The sequence below is a fragment of the Prosopis cineraria genome, unplaced genomic scaffold (genome assembly GCF_029017545.1).
Source record: "Prosopis cineraria cultivar Desert tree isolate PC_DT_omini unplaced genomic scaffold, ASM2901754v1 PC2, whole genome shotgun sequence".
NCBI lineage: Eukaryota > Viridiplantae > Streptophyta > Magnoliopsida > Fabales > Fabaceae > Prosopis > Prosopis cineraria.
In genome coordinates this window covers 5,170,018-5,192,924 of record NW_026555333.1, presented here as the reverse complement: position 1 = coordinate 5,192,924, position 22,907 = coordinate 5,170,018, and the positions used below count along the sequence as shown (strand labels likewise).

At 35.8% G+C, this 22,907-nt stretch overlaps 1 protein-coding gene across 2 annotated transcripts in view; it reads left to right on the top strand.

The window, feature by feature from the left end:
- The first annotated feature begins 274 nt into the window (after window positions 1-274).
- The window catches only part of LOC129303013 (protein SABRE), a 41,632-nt gene continuing 18,999 nt past the window's right edge, over window positions 275-22,907 (top strand). Inside the window, exons 1-11 of one of the 2 annotated variants that reach the window (XM_054941997.1) lie at window positions 275-654; window positions 2,343-2,454; window positions 4,176-4,436; window positions 5,573-5,838; window positions 6,487-6,709; window positions 8,656-8,826; window positions 8,938-9,015; window positions 10,068-10,319; window positions 11,111-13,219; window positions 15,067-16,915; window positions 17,157-17,254. In XM_054941997.1, coding sequence (XP_054797972.1) covers window positions 584-654; window positions 2,343-2,454; window positions 4,176-4,436; window positions 5,573-5,838; window positions 6,487-6,709; window positions 8,656-8,826; window positions 8,938-9,015; window positions 10,068-10,319; window positions 11,111-13,219; window positions 15,067-16,915; window positions 17,157-17,254 — 5,490 coding nt within the window. In that variant the 5' untranslated portion in view covers window positions 275-583. Of the gene's footprint in view, window positions 655-2,342; window positions 2,455-4,175; window positions 4,437-5,572; window positions 5,839-6,486; window positions 6,710-8,655; window positions 8,827-8,937; window positions 9,016-10,067; window positions 10,320-11,110; window positions 13,220-15,066; window positions 16,916-17,156; window positions 17,255-22,907 lie in introns of those variants that run through there. The other variant, XM_054941998.1, reaches the window with a different exon arrangement.

Here is a 22,907-nt window from a genome sequence, read left to right as displayed (position 1 = left end):
ATTAAATTTAACAAATAGTTAGATTTTTAAAATAAATTTTTGACTAATGTAAATTGAAAATTAGATACACGTCTAACAATTTTGTTTTTTTTTTTTGACTTACAATTGACAGAATATCAAGCAAGCCAGGGACTGAGTTGCCATATGTATTGGGTTTTCAGTTTTTAAAGTCTATTAATTTTCGTAAAAAATATAGATTGGTAAATTTTAAAATAAAATAAAATAAAATAAAATAAAATCTGATATAACGCCTCCACTGCCTGCGTTACTTACTGGCTGATTCCCTCGCCAGGTCTCCATGCCTCTGATCCCCGAACACCCCGCGGCTCGGATCTAAGTCCGAGATAAACAGCGTTTCTGATCACTGAGTGACCAAGTTTGATTCGAAGTCTTCATTTCCAAGATATTTCAGCGCCTACAATTTTGGCTTCTCCCCTCCTTTTTTCCATTCACAATTGTTCTTTTGGTGCACTCTGCTATGAAGTTACGCGAGAAAAGCGTGTTCGTGCTTCATCTTGGAGCATTTCGAGAACAAGATTGAAATTCGCCCGTTGCTGGAGAGAAATTACTCTTCCCATTGAAAATGGCAGCTTCACCTGTCAAGTTCCTCTTCGGATTCTTGTTACTTTCTATTACATTGTGGATCGTATTCATGTAAGTTAGCCAAATATATTTCAGTGCTGAATTTTTGCTTATTCATTGATTATTTGCTTTGAAGTTATTACTATTTCCTTTTACATCTTAGTTCGATGCACTTGTAGTAGGCACGCGTAAGCCCCTCCTCAATACTTGAACAAATTTCAGTGGACCGAAAATTCGGTAAACTATGGAGGATCTCAGATATACCAAGACAAGGAATTCGCTTAGACTCTTGAGTTTTTAAAAAAGCGAAACAAATTATATACTAATAACAAAGAGTTGTAGGAAGCACGAAAGAGTAACTTGCAGTACCGCTGTACATTTGAAAGAGTGATTCCTCTCAAGAACTATTGGCTGTCATATGAAAAAGACTAGTGAACTACTTAGTCCATGAAAGTGGCGAAGACAATAATATATTATTTTGCTTCCTGTGACTTCTCTCTAGCCAAAGACTCCAAAATTTCCATTTGAACATTACTTGGCTGCACATTCCTTACCTTTCCAGAAGCACTGAAATTTCTTAAAAAACTTGCTACAGGTTGGTAGGACTGGTCCATCATCTGTCATTGATAAATGCTTAGCAGTCTATCCCACAAATACCAAGCTGCCATTCAGTAAAGAAATAGATGAATACTAGCCTAAGAACAATAAAAAGAAATCATATGACATGAATAGGAGTTGTAAGGGCTCTGTGCATCCTTGGGATCTGCGAAGATCATTGGTTTGAGACCTGTGTTGGATAACTCAACTAATTTTGCCTTTTGTTTCAGTGTTAAAAAGTCCATTTGATTTAGGAGAAAGCTTGTATTTTTAAGAACTATTAAATTTTTCAGGCCAATATGGAATTGGATTGTTTACCATCAATGAGCACTCCTCCCACTATTTCTTTAATTGTGTTTTTCAAACAGTTGTGCAAAAGGGATTGATAGCTATGTCTTATGGATGAGTTTCTTTGTTTCTACTATTCTTTTGACATTTGACCCTTTATTCTCTGTATATGCTTCCTTGGCTTTCCCTTAATGGTGTTTTCATCTACTTGGAAAAGAAATACTAAAAGAATTCTAGTGCCTTAGTGTTCTGCACTCTATTTAATTTTTTAAATGGTCCTAGTGAAATTGAGACATCTTACAGTATTAATGCACCATTCATTCTGGAATTATATGAGTTCATTTGGTCTTTTATTTTTTTGGTCAAAATGGTGACGACACTGAGGGACTGGGGCAGTGCCACAGTAATAAATCTTGTTGTCATGAGAAGAGTACTCAAACATTAGCATGTCTGTGTAGAGATGTTTGACAGTAACAACCAAAATTTTCTTGTCAAATTGTATCCCAGCAATAACTTCTTGTTAAACTGCCATTACTTCTTGCTGTTAAGGCAGTTAATAGTTAGTATTATGTTAGTTTTGAGTGGTGGATTAGTTAGTTTGTTATAATTGTAGTGTATCCATTAATCTATACATACGTCTATTCTACTCATTGAATCACCAACAATACAAGTATCTTTCTCTGAGTTGCTATTGCTTTCATATCAAATTGTTTCCCAGAATTGCAATGAATATTGAATATCTATGCATTGTGAGGTTTGATTTAAGCTATATTATGTCACCATTGGTCCAGCGCCCTGTCTCTATTTCTATAGTTGATTTAGAGAAAGTATTTGAACAATTGTGATACTTGATTTGATCATGCATCTGTTTACAGATTTGCTTCTAGGTTGCTAGCTTGGATTTTGAGCCGGATTTTGGGTGCATCTGTTGGATTTCGCGTTGGTGGATGGAAATGTTTAAGAGACGTGGTAGTGAAATTTAAAAAGGTCTTTCTTTGTCTTTATTTGCTATGTTATTCTTTTCATGGAAGTATTGTACAGCAATGGGGTTCTATGTAATGCATTTTTTCTTGCTAGACTTGAGAGTAAAGTTTTTGCAGGGGTCATATATTAATTTTTGCTGGAGTGAGATGCTGTTTTTTTAAGGGCGTACCTGTTTTCATTCATGTCATTGTATGTATTTTTTAAGGAGTATTTCTCTCTCAGATATGCAGAAGACTGGAAGACTGGACAGCTTTTTGCCCATTTATGTTTCTATTTCATTTTCTTTTGTTGGTTCTATACCTCAGAAGGATTCTATATTGTCATTAGTACCTTTCTTCCTTTATTATATAACTTCTTTTATTCTAAAAGGAATAAAAAAGGATTAACGTCATTGAAGAAACCCAGAATGGAGTTTTTCTTATTCACCCCCAATGATCGAATACAATTTCTCTAAAGAGGGAAGATGTAGCATAGACTGGCTATTCAGTTTTGATATTGTGGGAGAGAATCAAGGAAACTAAAATATGATAAAAAAAGTAAAATATTCCTATGAATTAGGAACAACAAATGAAGAGATAGTTATCTAATTATAAGCTGAAATAGGCCAGCATATTAGGGCTTTAATAATTGCCCATGCTTCTCTTGATGTTGGAGAATACATGTTCAGAACTCCCAACTTGTCACTAAGCTCTTTGAAATGTGTCCCTATGAGCGCTTTAGCGTGTAAGTCTACCACTTGAGAGTTAGAAGACGTATAGGAAAGATCAATAACACTTTGAGTCCACTTTCTCTTTTATGAAATGATTATTTATTTCCACATGCTCGGTTTCATCATAATGCATAGGGTTCTTGGCAATCCTTATTAGAGCTTTGACTACACCTTCATAGGGGTTGGAACACCAATTTTTAGTTCCTTAGGTAGCCATAATAACAATATTCCTTCACATATTCTCAATGTTGAAGCTTACTACTTCTTGCTTACTTTACCAATTAACTAGATCACCCCACATGAAAGTGTAGTGTCGTGGTAGATTTTCTATTTGTGATTGAGCCTACCAAGTCTGCATTAGTATATGCCTCAACTCTCTGAGTCCTCCATTTCTCAAAGAATAGCCCTTTTGTAGGTGTCATCTTTAAATACGCTAGTATCTTAGACACTGTCTCTATGTGCTCCACATGTCGTTTGCTGATAAATTGACTCACCATATTTATTGGAAAACATATCTTAGGCTTGATGTGAGATAGGTATATTTGCTTCCCGATCAGTCTTTGGTACCTTTTACTGTCAACTGGCACTTCTTCTTGCTTTGAGCTATCTTTTAATAGATATTGCTAGTGTTCCTTGTGGGTAGAATGGATTGCAAGAATTAAATTTTATATATAGCACCAATTTCTTTTTTCTTTTTCATTTTTCACCCTCTCACTACTTATTTATTATAGTCTTAACTGAGGAGTCAAGAGTAGATGTTAACCATAAGCTTGAGCTACGGAGATGAGGCTGCTTGTTGTTTCACTTCTTATTTATTTCAATACAAATGATCAACATCTGTCTATTTTCATCTTTTTCTAGACAAGCTTGCATTGAGCTTCAGAATTCCTTGGCCAACTAGGTTTGGTTGGTATTGGTCATCAACCCCCCTGCTGACCGTAGCTATTTCATTCTAATGAGATGCAAAATTTTATTTACGTCTCTATGATCTCATATTTTTCAATTTCATGAACAGGGTTCTGTTGAATCTGTGTCTGTTGGTGAAATTAAACTTAGCTTGCGCCAGTCTTTAGTCAAGCTTGGAGTGGGTTTTATTTCTCGAGATCCAAAGCTTCAAATTTTAATATGTGACTTGGAAGTTGTAATAAGGCCTTCAAATAAAAGCCCTCAGAAGGTGAAAACTCGGAAATCAAGTGCCCCAGGCAGGGGAAGGTGGATGATTGTAGCTAACATTGCTAGATATTTGTCAGTTTGTGTGGCAGATCTGGTTGTGAAGGTATGTATCAGATAACATTGTGCCTTTTGCTTGCATAGTTATACACACATGTTGACTTTATATTTTCATATTGTATTACCAAAATTATTGCCTTTTTTCCACACATAACAAATTAATATTTATATTATTATTTCACCAAAAAAAATATTTATATTATTAGTAGTGTGTAATAATATATTAATTTGAGAATCATACCATGATATCATTGAATGTGGTGACTACATTGATTGAAATTAACTATTTAGGAACAGGTGGAACTCTTTTTACTTCAGTAATAAGTGGGCAAATTGATTAATAATTTCAATTAATAACTTTATTATTATTTATAAGAGGTTTGAAATATTAATTATAATATAGAAATATTATTGCAGAAACGTTTGAAATTTTATAATATAGAAATAGAGAATTTGGAATCTATTTTAATCTTATAATGTAGGGCAATAGAGCAGTTGGCCCCTAAGTATAGGTCCGGGAGTGTTTGGGACCCTAAATTCATTTTTGGTGCAATATTTCCCTTCAACCTTTGGAAATGGTATAATTTGACCTCTATCGTTAACAAAAGTTAACTTTGACTATTAGTTGATCAGGAAATGACAGAAAATGACTTTAAAATTTACAGCAAAGGCCCTAATAATTACAGATAAGGACCCAAAAAAGTACAAGAAAGGACCAAGAATATTTTATTGGCCCCTTTTTTTTTAATGAAAATTTTGAGGTCTTTTTGTGCTTAACTAATTGTCAAAATTAACTTTTGTTAATAGTAAGAGCTAGATTACATTGTTTTCAAAAGTTGAAGGGGAACATTGTATAAAAAATGAGTTTAGGGTTTTAAACACTTTTGGACCTATAATTTAGTGGCCAATTTTCTCTTTTACCCTATAATTTATATTAATCCATTTTTAACCGTTTTTTTTTTTACTTTTATATTTAATTTAATGTATTGTAATTATATTTAAAGAAATCCATGATTTCATAAGATTATCTTAAAAACTAAATGATTTAATTAGAAAATGTTCAAGGTGTCACGTCTGCTTGTTAGTTTTAACTATTTTTTAATTGCTTTTCCTTTGTGTCTCTATTTGGGATGTTGTTAGAATATTTTCTTTACGTTATTGACACTATTTCATATGTTACAGACACCTAAATCTACGTTTGAAATAAAGGAATTGAAAATGGATATATCTAAAGACGGTGGGTCTGGGTCAAATTTGCTTGTCAGGCTGCATATATTACCTATTCTTTTTCACATTGGTGAACCACGGGTCAGTTGTGACCAATCATCTAATTTTAGTGGTGGAGAGTGCAATTCTTCTGGCCAGGCATTCATTGCCTCAATAGAAAGGCTTTCTGCCCCTTTCATCTGTGAAAAAGTTTCTATCTCTTGTGAATTTGGACATGATAGGTATTTTTTCATCCCTATGTATTTTTTAACATTTATCTTTCGCTTGTTGTACTTGTGAAGTTTTCAACTCTTTAACTTGTTGGAATTGTGAAGTTGAAGAAGAGGTTCTTTAATGTTAAAATAGATATTGGGTAAAGAGGATCTGGATAATGTTGTGAAGATAATTCCAAGCTTGCCTGTGATTAACCTTACTGTTGGAATGAATTGTGGCTTATCAAACAATGAGCTTCATCCATAGAAGCGATGAAATTTAACTTCCTACCTACTTTTTGAAACTGAGCATTGCATTAAAAGGTTTGAGAGTTTTCTATCAAAAACGTATGGCTTTGATTTCTCAGCTTAGCTGGCTTTTGTTGTTTCCTTACTTTCTGCTGTTAGTTTCTGTTTTCCTTGCCCTGCATGGAGGCCTTTTCCTTCTCTTCCTCCTCCTCCTCTTCTTTGGGCATAATCTGTATTTCTTTGTTTGGTTTGCCGCCAAGCAGTTTTTTATGCAAGTATTTTTTTCCCCTCCCTAGAGAAGAATTCTTTAACTTATTCACATTCTATACTGTCTTAGTAGTTTTCCCTGGCTTTATCTCAATTACTCTTCCTAGTTTATTAAGTTGTCTTTTATATTAATGGCTACTAAGTTGGTCTTTTTGGACTTAGGGAAGTGGGTATAATTATTAAGAATGTGGACATTTCCAGCGGAGAGGTCACTGTGAATTTGAATGAAGAGTTACTCTTGGGAAGCAAGAGTTCCTCAGAACCTCCTTTTGTCTCTGGCAGAGTTATTGAGCCAAGTGTTAATTCAATGTCTTCAAAAAAGGCCACCAATGAGCAGCAGGCACTTGCTTCATTCTTCAAATACAGTTTGATGTTTCCTGAAAAGGTTGTGAATTTAGATGTTCTTCTGTTTCCTTTATTAGGTGTACGTTTATGCTATAGAGAAACAAAGAGCATATGCTGAATGACCAGAAAATAGAAAAACAAGATAGAAGCAAAGGAATTACATTAATTTTATTATTGAAGAATATTCGCAACAGAAGTATTATTTGCTGGAACGTGTCTCAAACAATTTCACTATTATTTTTGTTTTTATTCTGCAATTTGCTGGATATCAAGACATTGGAGCTATGGAGCATACCGTTGTCATTAAGAATCCTTCTAATGATTTTTCTTCTTTTATTAGAATTGTTGAATAGTGGCATAAGGCTTGTTTTGTTGTATTAAAATTGCTGAAGATATTATAAATTATTACTGAGTCTCAATAGGTTAAGTTTGTGGGGTGGAAATGGTCATTGATAATGATAAGTCAATATCTGAGTCTCTTTCTGGCAAAAAAAAAAAAAAAAAAAATTATCTGAGTCTCTTGGATGAAGTGGTAGGAGTTTGATTCTTGCTCTTTCATCCTCTTAATTAAAATGATGTTTTGGAAAATTCAACCAAAAAAAAGTTTTGGCATAAAGATGTGGTGGGCTTGCTTTTCTCCAGAGTTTCATGTCTAAAGGACTTTTGTGCAAGAATGCAAGATATATTAGAAATGTTAATTAAAACCAATGATGGCCTTTACAAAGTATCATAGGTTTGATTTTTAAAATTTGCATGTAAGACCCCAACAATCAAGAGAAATAATCTCATGTCTGAATGTGCAGAAGCAATTGGCAGCATTTCTCGAATCTTAAGACTCAGTATATATGGTTTTGTCATTCAAAATATATATACCTGGTTTTCTAATTTCTTTCCTTTTGCTTCTCTTTCAGTGAAAAATAAACAACTTCTTGCCGTTTATTCTTATATAAATTTATTAGGATTCACATTCTGGTATGGTTTTGTTTTTCTTGTTTTCTCTCATTACCTACACAAACATACAAGGCTGAATCTTACTGCAGCACTCCTAGGATCGGCCCCTTTGCAGTGGGTGCATAGACTTCTTTCTTGTGTCTAGAGCAGTTGAGTTGATTGAATTAAATGTTGAACTTTATGTGTATCAATTTTATTCGTTATATTGATGATCTGTAGGTACAATAGTTTCTCTAAGAAATTTATTATGTGCAACTTTAATTGCTACATATTTAATTAAAATGTTGATAGTGCCTCAGTCATTTTCACTGTGGGGAATAGTGTTGTATCATCAGTTTTTCTTTCTTGGAGGATGTTTGGTTTTGCGGTGTTTCTTTTCTTTTTTTTTTATTGGCATGCACTAGGCCTGAGGTTTTCACTTACTGGGGAGCTTGCATGCCACTAGGCTACAAGGCCATTGGCTGTGGTGTATCTTTTCTACAACCATTCCCCCTCTTCATTGTTAATGCTGATCTTGCAATGCTTCTGTTGTTAGTTTCCTTGTCATGGTTGATTGTCTCTTTTTTTAAATTTTTTTGGGGATGACCATTTTTTTTTTTAAAGATCAACAAAAGAGCGACCACACATCTTAACTTTGTACTAGGAGCTTGATATTAAGGATGTTTTTGGCTTCCTAGACCACTTTTTGGTTTTTGGGCAAACTGTTTTCCTTCACTCACAAGTCTCTTTCTGTATCAGATTTTTGCTTTTGATGTTTGGTTTCCTTTTGGTTGATTTAATTTGGAAATGTAGGGCCCTAGTGAAAGTCAGTGTCTATCTACTTGTGATACTTGACTGGTTAATGAATAACCATGTTCTCTTTCTCTAATTTTGATGTAAAACCAGGCGTTCTTGATTCATATTGGATGTTGGTTATATTTAACCTTGCAAAAAAGTTCAAAATGTTTTCCAATGGCACCAGTGTCTCTACTAATAAACTTATTGGATAGATATAATATTAAATATAGAATTATACTTGTTATTGATTATTGATAGGTCAGCTTCAATCTACCCAAGTTAGATGTGGGATTTGTGCATCGTGAACTTGGTCTTTCAATTGAGAATAACATCATGGGCATCCAATTGAAAAGCATGAAATCTCGATCTACTGAGGATGTTGGGGAAAGTACGCGCCTTGATTTTCAACTGGAATTTAGTGAGATTCATGTATGTAGGGTGACTATTGATTTTGATGAAGCTCTTATGACATGATTTCCACTATTTGACATTGCTCTGATTCTTGTTGACAAATTTTTATTTGCTCCATTGATACTACAGCTTCTTAGGGAAGCTGGTTCTTGCATTTTGGAAATATTGAAGTTGGATTTGGTATCTTTTGTGTTTATCCCAGTGCAGGTAAGTTACTTGCAATATAGCATCCTTGTAGCACACTATGATTGGTAATTCCTTTATTATTTCATGGAAAAAGTTGCTTGACATGAACAACAGGAAGTTTTTTGTGGTGGAAAGAAGATAAATTTTTGCAGACCTACACATTGTATAGATTTTTCAGATTAATTATTGTGAGAAGCCACTTCATTTGGAAATAACTGTTGCTCAAGTTTATATATAAATGGCACTGGTTGCCTATTATAATGGAGAACTATGGATGTGGCCTCTGATCTTGAACAGTTTCATGGTGCACTTGGTTTGTAATATTTGCATTTATTATGGCATCTTATGTCTTTGCTTTTAGTGTGGCTTAGACTTGGGAATTGGAATTTGGCTTCTTTTTGTCTTTCTTCCCCGTCAGATATGTGGAGATATTGGGGATGTGTTGTTTTTCGTAATTTTTTTTTTGGTCTGTTCCAAGAGTATGCTGTATCCTCCTTCGTTGTAACTTTTCTACCTTCTAATAAAATTCCTTTTCTATAAAAGGCAGTGCTTTTGTAAGATTAACTAGAGATGTTATGGCCTCTAGGCGTTCTACTTAATGCAATTTTTGCTATTACCTGCCAACAAGTATAAATGTATATTAGAGGATCCTTTGTCCTCCCTTTTATTTTACCCTTTTCTTTTTTTCTTTAATAATATTTCTTTAAAGATGCATATCATTATTCTTTGGAAAAAGTTTACCTTTTTTGTTTTTTTAACATTGCTACATTTTTCTTAAAAAAATTCTATAATAAAAGGAGGAAAATTTTTACACAAAAATAGCTGATAGCATTTTCTCTGAAGTGAGAATACGAAAAAGAGAGAAGAATCAAAGTGATGAATGGCAAGGAAAGTTGCTCTGCTACTCTAAACATAGCAGTGCTTTGATTTACCCTATGCTGAATTTTCTTTTCCTCCCTTTTGTTTTAATATTGATTATTTGTTGATTGTTAATTCATGAAATATTTCTTCTTGAAATCTCGTTCCAGCTTGTTTAAATAATACATATTTTTTTGGTGCTTTTCTTCCTTCAGCCAACCTCACCTGTTAGAGCTGAAACAGAAATTAAGCTAGGGGGTACGCAGTGCAACATCATAATGAGCAGGTTACAGCCTTGGTTGTTCCTGCATTTGTCAAAGAAGAGAAAAATGGTACTGCAAGAGAAAGCTCCTGATACTATAAAGCCACAATCAACTGACGATAAGACCATCATGTGGACATGTAATGTCTCAGCTCCTGAGATGACAGTTGTGCTTTTCAATATGGCTGGTTCTCCCATGTATCATGTAAGTAATATGCTGTTCACTTGACTATAGTATTAATGTATACAATGACCACACCAAGAACCCTTTTACTTTGCTGGACAATGTTGGTGGCTTGTCTCTCAATTTTCAGTTTTGAGTGCCTCACTGAACTTGTAAATTTTGAACTTGAGCTTTATATCTTTAATGTGTTTAATAGGAGAGTTATGATGGAGGCCCTTCGTGAGCCTTATAATCAAACAAGTATATTATGCATGATGACACTCTACTAATAATAATTCAGTTGTTGAATCCAAATTCTAAAAAGAGGGAAATGATGCTATGTGGAAGAAATTCTCCATCTTAAGGTAAACTAGGTGGAATAATGAGATATTTTGGGGGACTGTGACCAATGACTGTCTTCTCCATCTTGTGTGTTTATCAAGGATGCCTTAGAGAGGCAGTTACAGCCAGTATAAATTTCCAGAAGAAGGAGACAGTGACCAATGAACCCCTTCTATAATATGTACCAGCAGTTGTACTTCAGCTTTGAGGTTCAAAGATTTCTTGTCTTTTGTTCTGACCTTCTTTTAGTCTTTTGTTGAGAAACACTTGACTGATGATTCTCATTGTGATAAACTATTTTCTATTTTTAATTATCATGTTTCACTACCTTTTATTTTCTTCTTTGAATTTATTGTTGTTTAATGTTTTAACTAAAGTTCTTCTGTTTTACATGTGGTTATCTTAATTATGCTTTTTCTTCCTGAAAATGATTTATTGATTTGACTAGAGACATTGACTGTAAACCCTGGATCTATTGCTTTTCATGTTAGGGTTGCTCTCAATCATCGCATCTATTTGCAAACAACATTTCAAATACGGGGACAACAGCACATGCTGAACTTGGTGAGCTGAATCTCCATTTGGCTGATGAATATCAAGAATGCTTGAAAGAAAGTTTTTTTGGTGTGGAATCAAATTCTGGCTCTATCATGCACATAGCAAAAGTTAGTTTGGATTGGGGCAGAAAGGACATGGAATCCTCTGAAGAAGATAGTCCTAGGTGTAAATTAGGTTTATCAATTGATGTTACCGGCATGGGAGTTTATTTAAATTTTAAGCGTGTTGAATCACTCATATCAACAGCCATATCCTTTCAAGCTCTCTTGAAAAATCTATCCGCTTTGAAGAAAAAATCAACTCAGAGCCAGGGGCGGTTATCAAAATCTTCGGGGAAGGGAACTCAAATGCTGAAATTTAATCTTGAACGATGTTCAATCTATATGTGGGGTGAGACAGGCCTGGAAAATATAGTTGTTCCTGATCCCAAGCAAATTAATTATGGTTCACAGGGTGGTCGTGTTATAATAAATGAATTAACTGATGGCACCCCACGTAAAGCAAATATAATGTCCACAATCTCAAATGAATACCAAAAGTTGAAGTACTCTGTCTCTTTTGAAATCTTGCACTTCAATGTGTGTGTCAACAAGGAGAAACAGTCCACACAGATGGAACTTGAAAGAGCCAGATCTATATACGAGGAATATATGGAGGAAAATAAGCCAGTGACAAAGGTGTCATTGTTTGACATGCAAAATGCTAAACTGGTGCAGCGCTCAGGTGGCCTTAGGGAGATTGCTGTCTGCTCTCTTTTCAGTGCTACTGATATTTCAGTGAGTTGGGAGCCTGATACGTATCTATCACTAGTTGAACTTGTTCTGCAACTGAAGTTACTGGTACACAATAGGAAAGTTGAGGAGCATTGTAAAGAAAATACGGGAGGTGTATCTAATCTCAGAGATGGTGATTGGAAAAAGGAAGCTACTGTGGAATTAGGGCATCCTGAAAAGCACAAGAAGAAAGAATCTATTTTTGCAGTTGACGTGGAAATGTTAAGTATACAAGCTGGGCTTGGGGATGGAGTTGATGCTGTGGTTCAGGTTCAGTCAATTTTCTCTGAGAATGCTCGTATTGGATTTCTCCTTGAAGGACTTATGCTTAGTTTTAATGGTTCTAAAGTTTTCAAGAGTAGTCGGATGCAAGTTTCACGGATTCCTAGTGTCTCTATAGGTACGTCTGATCCAAAAGAACCTGTAGTGACAACATGGGATTGGGTAATTCAAGGCCTTGATGTTCACATATGCATGCCATACAGATTGCAACTACGTGCCATCGATGATGCTATCGAGGATATGTTACGAGGTTTAAAGCTCATCATTGCTGCTAAAACTAATCTGATTTTTCCTCCTGAGAAAGAGAGCTCTAAAGTCAGAAGGCCTAGTTCAATAAAGTTTGGATGCATAAAATTTTGCATACGCAAGTTAACAGCTGACATTGAAGAGGAACCAATCCAGGGATGGCTTGATGAACACTATCAGCTGATGAAGAAGGAGGCCTGTGAATTAGCTGTCCGGTTGAAATTTCTGGACGAACTTATTTCAGAGGCCAATCAAGATCCACAATCTACTGATATCAATAATTCTGCTCAGGAAAGAAAGATTTACTATAATGATGTTGAGGTTGATTTCAAAGACTCTTCAACTGTTCAAACCATGAGGGAAGAAATTTATAAACGGTCATTCCGGTCATATTACCAGGCATGTCAGAACCTAGTGTTGTCTGAAGGATCTGGTGCCTGCAGAGAAGGATTTCAAGCTGGTTTCAAACCTAGCACTTCTAGGGCCTCTCTTCTCTCTATATCTGCATTAGACTTGGATGTAAGCTTGACAAAAATTGATGGTGGAGAGGCTGGGATGATTGAGGTGCTGAAGAAGCTTGATCCTGTCTGTCTTGAAAATGAGATACCATTTTCTCGACTGTATGGGAGAAATATTATCTTAAATACAGGTTCTCTTGTTGTCCAGCTTCGGAACTACACATTCCCCCTTTTCTCTGGAAGTTTTGGTAAATGTGAAGGTTGTCTTGTGTTGGCCCAGCAGGTAAGCTTAATAATAGATCACATTTCCTTCCTTTTTATAGTTATAACTTGAAGTATATGGCATGACTTACTCATGTTTAAGACAAGAAGACCCTTTTAGAATACAGAATTATTTCAGTGACAAGATCGGTAAATACATGCATCGACCCAGTGCAATGCTTTAAAAATTGGACTGGTAAAAAGATTGGTTCACATTCCAGAAGTACAATTGTAATCAAACTGCATCTGACTGCTAATAGAAAAGATGCATATTTTGTATTCTTATATACCATACTATATAAAAATGTAATATATTAAAAATTAAAAATATCAATCATTCAAGATAAAATAATTATATAGCATTACTTATAGACTTTAAAAACATTAAATAACTCAATCCCCCTTGATAACAAGTACAGAGTTTCACTTTATACACAAGTTGTTTTGGTGAAAATAATGACATAACACCTAAGAATTAATATTTTTGTTTTCCTGCTAGATTTCTTATCCAATAAAACATATTCAATGCATAACAACAGGTAACTTGGATCAGAAACATCCCACTCCCTTCCTTTCATCAAATGCTGAGTTCGGATCCCAGTATGTACCATAATGCCCTTTTTCAGACTAGAGTCCCCGGCTTATTGCCTCATGATTTGACTGGTTTAAGGCAATGACTTGTCATTTCACTCTGATTTCCTGTTTGAGGCTGGCAGTTCTTTGACTGTCGTTTGGTTCTTTAGCTTGTCAGTTATATATTGAAACCAAACTGCTAGTTCATTGAGTTACTGACTAAATTGGTCAGAGGACAGTCATGGGATAAATACCATACTTTTGGAATATTTATGTGGCATATTTATCCTTTAAACATTTAAATTCTTCTTTAATCAGATTTATCCCATCTGAGAATACCTGAAAATTAGTTCTTTTATGGTCTTTGATAAAGTAGGCATGTATTTTTAATGGACATTCTGCTGGCTAAGGGATTGAGAGCTATAAGTTTTAGTCAGCAGTGTAGGACTTGGTTCTTAAATTATTTCAGTTTTATTAGGACTGAATTTTAAGGTATAAAACTTGAGTTCTACATTAGAATTTGGAAATATGGGATTTTGATGTGGCATTTGAGGGATCTTAGGCTCTCAAACCTCATTAATTAGTAAATCATGTGGCATGGGTTCTAGCTCTCTCTCACCCATGCCCCAATAGTAAATCATGTGAATTTTTTTGGGAATGTTTTCTGACCATGTAGTTGCGTATTGCATTTAGCAGATGTAACCTTTGAAGCTCAATAATCTAACTGTTGAATTCTCTTAAATATTCTTAATTATTGAGGTTGGATATTTTTCTGAGAAACTTAAAGAGTACTTAGGATTTGATTTATTCTTATTGTCTACGCAATCCAATCAATTATAGCAAAAAGCAGGCTTTTACATTCATGCAGCTTGTAGGCCCATTTGACAATCTTGAGGCATATGAATTGCAGGAGAAAAGTTTAGTAAAACAGCTGGAACCGTTGAATTATTAGGACCCTTGAGTTGAGAGTTTTACATATTGTTTCATGCTTTTTCAAAGAAGACAGGTTTCTATGTGCTTTTGTTGGTATGGAATTGGTGCATTAGTATTATGGATGTGGTTTATGTTGGTGCAGACACGTTTATTTATATATGATCATTTATTTAATAAATTACCACATGAATAATGTGTGTGTGTGTGTATTTGTTCCCCACATTAAAGTTTAGTGTTTCTACAAAACCTTTTGAAGCATCAGTTGCATTTGCCCTATTGTGTGTCTATACTTTTTTCCTGCCTTTTTCAACCTACCTAAATCCATAATTCTTTTTTGCTTCTCTCTTTCTTTAATTCAACTAGGCAACTAGCTTTCAACCTCAAATCTATCAAGAAGTCTATGTTGGGAAGTGGAGGAAGGTGCGCATGCTTCGATCAGCTAGTGGTACTACTCCACCAATGAAGACCTACTCAAATTTGCCCATACATTTTCAGAAAGCAGAAGTGTCATTTGGGGTAGGATATGAACCATCTTTTGCTGATATAAGTTATGCCTTCACTGTTGCACTGCGTAGGGCTAATTTAAGTTTTAAGAATCCTGGTCCACTTATTCAGCCACCAAAAAAGGAACGGAGTTTGCCATGGTGGGATGACATGAGAAATTACATTCATGGAAAAATTTCCTTATTCTTCCAAGAATCCAGATGGAGTATTTTGGCCAGCACTGATCCTTATGAAAAGCTAGATAAACTTCAAATTGTAAGTGGCTCTATGGAAATTCACCATACAGATGGTCATGTTAATGTTTCTGCCAACAATTTTAAGATTTTTTTGAGCAGTTTGGAGAGTTTGGCAAACAAACGTGGTTTCAAGCCTCCAACTGGTGTCTCTGGTGCATTTCTGGAAGCCCCTGTCTTTACTCTTGAAGTTACAATGGACTGGGATTGTGAATCTGGAAAACCTCTGAATCATTATTTATTTGCACTTCCAGCCGAGGGTAAGCCACGGGATAAAGTATTTGATCCTTTTAGATCCACTTCTCTTTCACTTAGGTGGAACTTCTGTCTTAAACCTTGGCTTCCCTCATCACAAAGATATTCCTTATCTTCTTCTGTTATAGATGGCATTGAGGGAGCTGGTAATGTCTCTGATCCTCCTCAACATTCTAGAAATGCTTTGCCTGCTTCCCCAACATTGAACATTGGTGCTCATGATCTAGCATGGGTTTTAAGATTCTGGAGTATGAACTACAATCCGCCACATAAACTGCGTAGCTTTTCTCGTTGGCCCCGTTTTGGAATTCCAAGGGTTGCTAGGTCAGGTAATTTGTCACTGGACAAAGTGATGACAGAATTTATGCTCCGTCTAGATGCTACACCATCCTGTATAAAGCACATGCCTTTAGACAATGATGATCCAGCAAAAGGACTGACATTTAATATGACAAAGCTTAAGTATGAGCTCTGTTACAGTAGAGGCAAGCAAAAATATACTTTTGAAAGCAAACGTGATGTCCTTGATCTTGTCTACCAGGGTCTTGACCTTCATATGCCTAGGGCTTTTCTAAAAAAAGAAGACTCTGCTAATGTTGCAAAAGTTGTAAACATGACTCGTAAAAGCTCACAGTCTGCATCAATGGATAAAAGTGAAAAGGGCTACATGAGTGGTTGTGCTGAGAAGAATTGTGATGATGGATTTTTGTTGTCATCTGACTACTTCACTATCAGACGACAGTCCCCAAAGGTTGATCCTGCTAGGTTATTAGCTTGGCAAGAAGCTGGAAGAAGAAATGTTGAAATGACATATGTAAGATCTGAGTTTGAAAATGGGAGTGAAACTGATGAGCATTTGCAGTCCGACCCAAGTGATGATGATGGTTACAATGTGGTAATAGCTGACAATTGTCAGCGTGTTTTTGTCTATGGTCTCAAACTTTTGTGGACTATTGAAAACAGAGATGCTGTTTGGTCCTGGGTTGGTGGTTTATCCAAAGCTTTTGAACCTCCCAAGCCTTCTCCTTCTCGAAAGTATGCACAGAGAAAATTACTTGAGGAAAATAATCAGGATGATGTAACCCAAACCCAACAAGAAGTTGTTCGGGTGCGCCCTCCTGCGGGTAATGTTGCAAGTTCGTCAACTTCTCAGCCTGTGGAGACTCTTGGGTCACGTTGGTCTCCACCAAATTTTGTTAAGATGGACAGCTTATCAGCTGGTATGTCTCTATGCTTTAAAATTTCTTTTTGCTGATACAAATATAGGCACGCTATTAGATCATAGTTCAGAGGGTAGCACACCAAAAAAAAAAAAAAAAAAAAAACAAAAGTCATCTGTTGCAACAGAAATTGTCATCATTCACAAGGTCCTAGATATTTTGATTTTCCAGTGTGATTTATTTATTTTTATTGAGAGGCCTTCTCTGCTTCATATCATTCTCCATTTGGGTTTATTGCCAGCTAAAAATGAAAGCTTAGATAGTTCAGAGGAGGGGACTCGTCGCTTCATGGTGAATGTTATTGAGCCGCAGTTCAATCTTCACTCAGAGGATGCAAATGTAAGTTCAAAATAATAGCTGTGCATCCTTCCTGAAAAAAAAAAAAAAAAAAACCTGTGCATTCTAAACCAACTTTTCTAACAGTTCTCAGGATGTACATATACATGTGTGTGTGTGTGTGTGTGTGTGTTTATTAGTCAGGAACTTGAACCTGGATGAAAATATTTTCCATTTTCTAAGTTCATTTAATTTGTTGAAGTAATCTGATAGAGCTTAGCTTTATTTACTAGTTCTCAACAGAATCTTAACATAAAGACAAAGAAATGAAGGGAAATTTTTAGGTTTTGATATTAATACGGAATAACCGAATCAGTGTTACAAAAATAGAGTTACTGATTCTGGCCAAAACCCTCTTCCCTACGACAGCAGAATACAATGAAGAAATGTTCACCAACAACATACACGCAAAGGTCAGGTCTCCCACTGGTGTTCAAGAGACCAGCACTGTCCTCTTCAATATCTGAGTTACCAAATTCTCTTGGTGCCAAAACAAACGAAAACAAAATATTAAGGAAGCAGAAAAATGACACCATCACCTAAGCTGAACCTACAGTCACCCTACACACATAATGATGTATCCCATAAAATCTGGACCCTAAGGTTAAGAGTCTTGACATGCTGGATTTTTCATTTCTAGTTTTTTTTGTTTTTCCTTATATAAGTCTGCACAGTTCCTTGAGTCACATCATAATCTTCTTTTTTTATTTTATTTTCTTTTGTTTATTGCTTTGTTTTGGGGTGGGGATAAAGAAAGTTGGGCACAACCCAGAAACAAAACAAATTAAATCATTGAGTGGTCAGACACCTAGAGATCTCTAGTCACTTGACCACCCGCAGATTCAAGTGGTTCCCTTAAAAGTGTTGCCACACCATCTGTCAGTTCATTTGTGCCTCTAGCACTATGTCAAAGTTTTAGCTGCCACTATCTGCTTTTTAACTCCCTTATCTTCAGCACTAAGGAGTTTAGACTGTCGACATTTGAGTTTATGATGAGACCCAACCAGAAAATTGGAGTATTAAATGCAAAATTACAGTAACAGTTAAATATGAGGGGAAAATCATGAGGATTTTGATGTTAATAAACCGAAAGAGAACCGAATCAGTGTTGCAATGACACTCATTGATTCTGGCCAAACCCTATCTCCCCTAACAGTCCAAGTACAGCAATAACAGAACCAAGCACACTCACAATGGTCTCACAACCTTTGGCTTTCAAGAGGCTAGTGTCTCCCTCACTTTTCTAATACAAAGTCATTCCCTCTCCCCCTTGTTCCAGCAAAAGACTATTAATACTTACAGCATGGTTTCCTCACAGCCCATACTGCCCAAAAAGATTCTAATCACAACACAAGATCATAAATCACTATTCCTTACGTCTAGGGATTGAAGGATAAGCATCTGGACCAGTCAAAACGTTTCCACTTGAGTCATTTATCTTCTTTGTCATCCTTTTATAAGTCTTAGGAAAATAATGAGCTCTATCAGTTTACCTCAATAACATCATTGACAAGTTTTAGCAAGTTTCACACCACTTTCACCTTCCTAAACCCAACTCCCGTGCTAATCTCAAGCCCTCCAACAATCCCAAGGACTTGACCTTATGACTGGAACAACTAATTATCCTCATGTAGAAGCCACCTTTCTTCCTTGCTCCTCTATCTTCTATTGCACTACCACATCCTGCACTTTTGCTTAAACTACATTCTGCCTCATCTGCATCTAACTTAATCCACCCTAATCTCACTCAAACCACATATTGACAAAAGTTATAGATTCATGTTTTCAGTTTTTCCTCTAATGTACTTGTTAAGAAGGAATAGGAAAAGAGTGTTTATTTCTTCAACAGATTTACAAGTTGATATGGTAGAGTAATATTGAAAGGGAGAGAAATAGAGAGGATTGGAGAGAAGAATAAAAAAGACTGAGAGTCAGAGAGATTGAGAGGAATAGAGAGATGAGGAATTCTGAATAATACGCAAATCTGATTGATGACTTAGCTTGAGATTACAATAGGGTTATAGGTATTTATAAGATCTTAATCCTTATAACTACCCAATGGCTTTTTCCCACAGCTAACCTAACTAAGAGTAACTAACATTCATTTCAATATTACATAACAATATCCCCTCCCAAAAGACCTTTGTCCTCAAAGGTCATGGACGGCAATTTGAGTGAACTTTTGTTGAAATATTGGAAAGAGAGCATTAAGCTCCTGGAAGTTACTGTTCACTATCACTGTCCAATTCACTTCACTGTTCACTATTCACTGTCATTGTTCAATGCTTGAATAAATGAAAGAAACTCATTCTGACTTGATCCCAACAGCATTTTGATCAATTTTCCTTCGTACCACATCAAAACAAGAAAACAGGTAGGCGGAACTTGAATGAATAAAGCCCAACAAATATTTTCCTGCATTATTGGGCTCATGCAAATGATATTGGCCCTGTTATTTGACCTATGAGCCCATGTACAGATAGTGGATGATAGCTGGCACCCACTAAGATCGCAAAAGCAATAACCATTTGAAATAGAGAAAATCTGTCTTTGACCTATGCACCCATGTGTGCAATACTCTCTCCAAACTAACACCTGCCCATGTGCCTTAGTCATGAGAGGCCTTACCATGCTGCTACACTTTTTGCCCTTTTCCTTCTTCTTTCTTTCTTTAAGTAGTTGGTACCACCTTCGCGGGTCCCACTAGATGAATGAGATGGGTGCCCTTGACTTTTCAGCATTTAAGGCACATCCCCGTGTGATCTTTTGAGCAAAGAAAGCAGAAAACTCACCCAAAAAACAGAGACACGGTATTTCAAGAAAAGAAGTAGACAACAAGATGGCTTTGAAGATACAAGAACAGACTGCAATGGAGAAACTAGAGAAGACAACAACCTTCCTAACCTTCTTTAGCTTCTCTCAAGTACCCCACCCCTCCATCTGAACTGGGTCTTAAAATGCAAGCCATAGCAAACATGTTTGCTAACTCTAGTGATGAAAGACTCTAATCAGCCCCATTTGCAAATCCTTGAACCCACATCTTTGTAATCGAATTCACACTAATGATTCTTCTTGATATCACCATCTTGCACTAAGGGTTGCTGCACTTTGTTGCACGCTTCTTAGGAGGAGATTGAACAAGACCCACTATCTTTTTGAGTGGTAGAGGGTTCTTGCTCATCATTGAACTCAAATGGGCTTGTTGGGGAGGTGACCGAACCAAACTTATCTTCCGTTTCAACATTCTTGTCATCGTCTTGTAAATCTTGCATGTTGATGTATTCATTTTTTAATGACGGGGAAGATAAACCTTCTTGAGCCAATCGACCCATATCAAATTTGAGGTGCGAAGGCTGAGTACTAGCTCCAGCATCCACGTTCGCACTATTCTTGACAGATGCCCCCTTCGCAACTTGCCTTTGCAATGTAATCTTCAGCATTCATGCCAAACTCCTCACTTCTTGCATTGTTCTTGGTTTAAAGAGACGTACTGAACCAACATAGTCTTCATGCAAGCCTTTGATCTAAGTGCCCACCAAATAATCTTGTGTAAGTTGTAGCTTGCAAGAAATAGAATCAAAAGCGTTGTTGTAGTCTGCTAAAGTCCCTTGTTGCTCTAACCTGATTAAGTTACCCATGGGTGCTTTATACAAAGACCTAAGACATTCTTTAATGGCCCTATGCAATTCATTGCCTTCTTGCTCCCTCTTCAACATTTGAATTTTTGTCCAGCCTTGCCTCCATTGCTTTCTGAATGAAGAAAAGAAAAGAGAAGAAACAAACAAAAAAGAAAAGAAGGCTGAGGAATGCCTGGTTCTAATACAATTGTTATGGTAGAATAATATTGAAAGAGAAAGAAATAGAGAGGATTGGCGAGAAGAATAGAAAAGAATGAGAGAATTAGAGAGATTGAGAGGAATACGGAGATGAGGAATTCTGAATCTATTTAAATCATAAATCATATATGAATCTATTTAAACCTTAATTAAATATTAATTATTTTCTTATTTATTATAATTACATAACAATACCTCTCTACTAAAAGAGACATATTGAACCAACATAGTCTTCATGCAAGCCTCTAATCTATGCGCCACCAAATAATCTTGTGTAAGTTGTAGCTTGCAAGAAATGGAATCAAAAGCGTTGTTGAAGTCTGCTAAAGTCCTTTGTTGTTATAACCTCATTAAGTTACTCATGGGTGCTTCATACAAAGACCTGAAACATTCTTTAATGGCCCTCTACAATTCATCGCTTTCTTGCTTCCTCTTCAACATTTGAATTTTTGTCTAGCCTTGCTTCCATTGCTTTTTGAATGAAGAAAGGAAAAGAAATGAGAATAAACAAAAAGAAAAGAAAAGAGGGCTAAGGAATGCCTGGTTCTAATACAACTGTTATGGTAGAATAATATTGAAAGAGAAAGAAATAGAGAGGATTGGTGAGAAGAATAGAAAAGAATGAGAGAATTAGAGAGATTGAGAGGAATAGGGAGACGAGGAATTTTGAATCTATTTAAATCATAAATCATATCTAAATCTATTTAAACCCTAATTAAATATTAATTTTTTTCTTATTTATTATAATTACGTAACAATACATCTCCACCAAAAGATCGTTGCCCTCAAGGGTTAAGTACACATAAAACCATATCAAACTAGACCCCCAAAGCATCCTAATTAAATTGCCTTTGAACCAAATGAGAACAAGAATGAGCACTAGCGGTAAGGAAGTAGAGATATACATTCTCATTAGCAAAGTAGAGGGTAACTGACTGAGTCTGGAGAACATGCATAAATAGATAACCTAGAACAGATGGTAGACTGTGATTGGACCCATGACTGAAGGAATAAGTGTTCACATAACCATCAATTACTCGAAGTTCTTGGCTTTTCTTGATAACGATGTCATAATTTTCTTAAGTGTTGGTCCAAAAGGACCCACTCTTTTCTTCAATGATAGGACCTTCTTGTGACACTTGATGCATATCTTGAGTTAATGGTAGGGAAGACCCTACTTCAACATCAATTGTTATAGTTGTGGGATCCCTATGATTTCTAGCACCATTGTTGGCTTGCTAATTCCTACAATTTTATAGAGGTGTCCTTCCTTCATCTCTCTCCAAAAGCACTTGTGACCCATAAATATCTTGATGTACTTGTGCCTTCTTTTATGCTTGATGCATTAGCATGATTTCTTGCAATTATGCAAGACTCTTGGCTTCTTGCATTATTCTTGGTTTGAAGGGATGTATTAGTTCTACAAGTTTGGCTTGAGCTTGACCATATATGCAGAAACCAAATATTTTTCTTGCAATTTTAAGCCTCTAGTGTGGCTATTAAAGAATTCATTAGATTCTTTCACACTCCCCTATTGACGAAACCACCTTTAGTGGTCATCCTCATTCTCATGTTGGAATGAAAGGTATGCCATGGCTAAGGATTCTTGGCTTTGATATCACTGTTATGGTAGAATAATATTGAAAGAGAGAGAAATAGAGAGGATTGGAGAGAAGAATAGAAAAGAGTGAGAGAATTAGAGAGATTGAGAGGAATAGAGGGACAAAGAATTCTGAATAATGCACAAATTTGATTGATAACTTAGCATGAGAGATTACAATAAGGTTATCGGTATTTATAGGCTCTTAATCCTCATAACT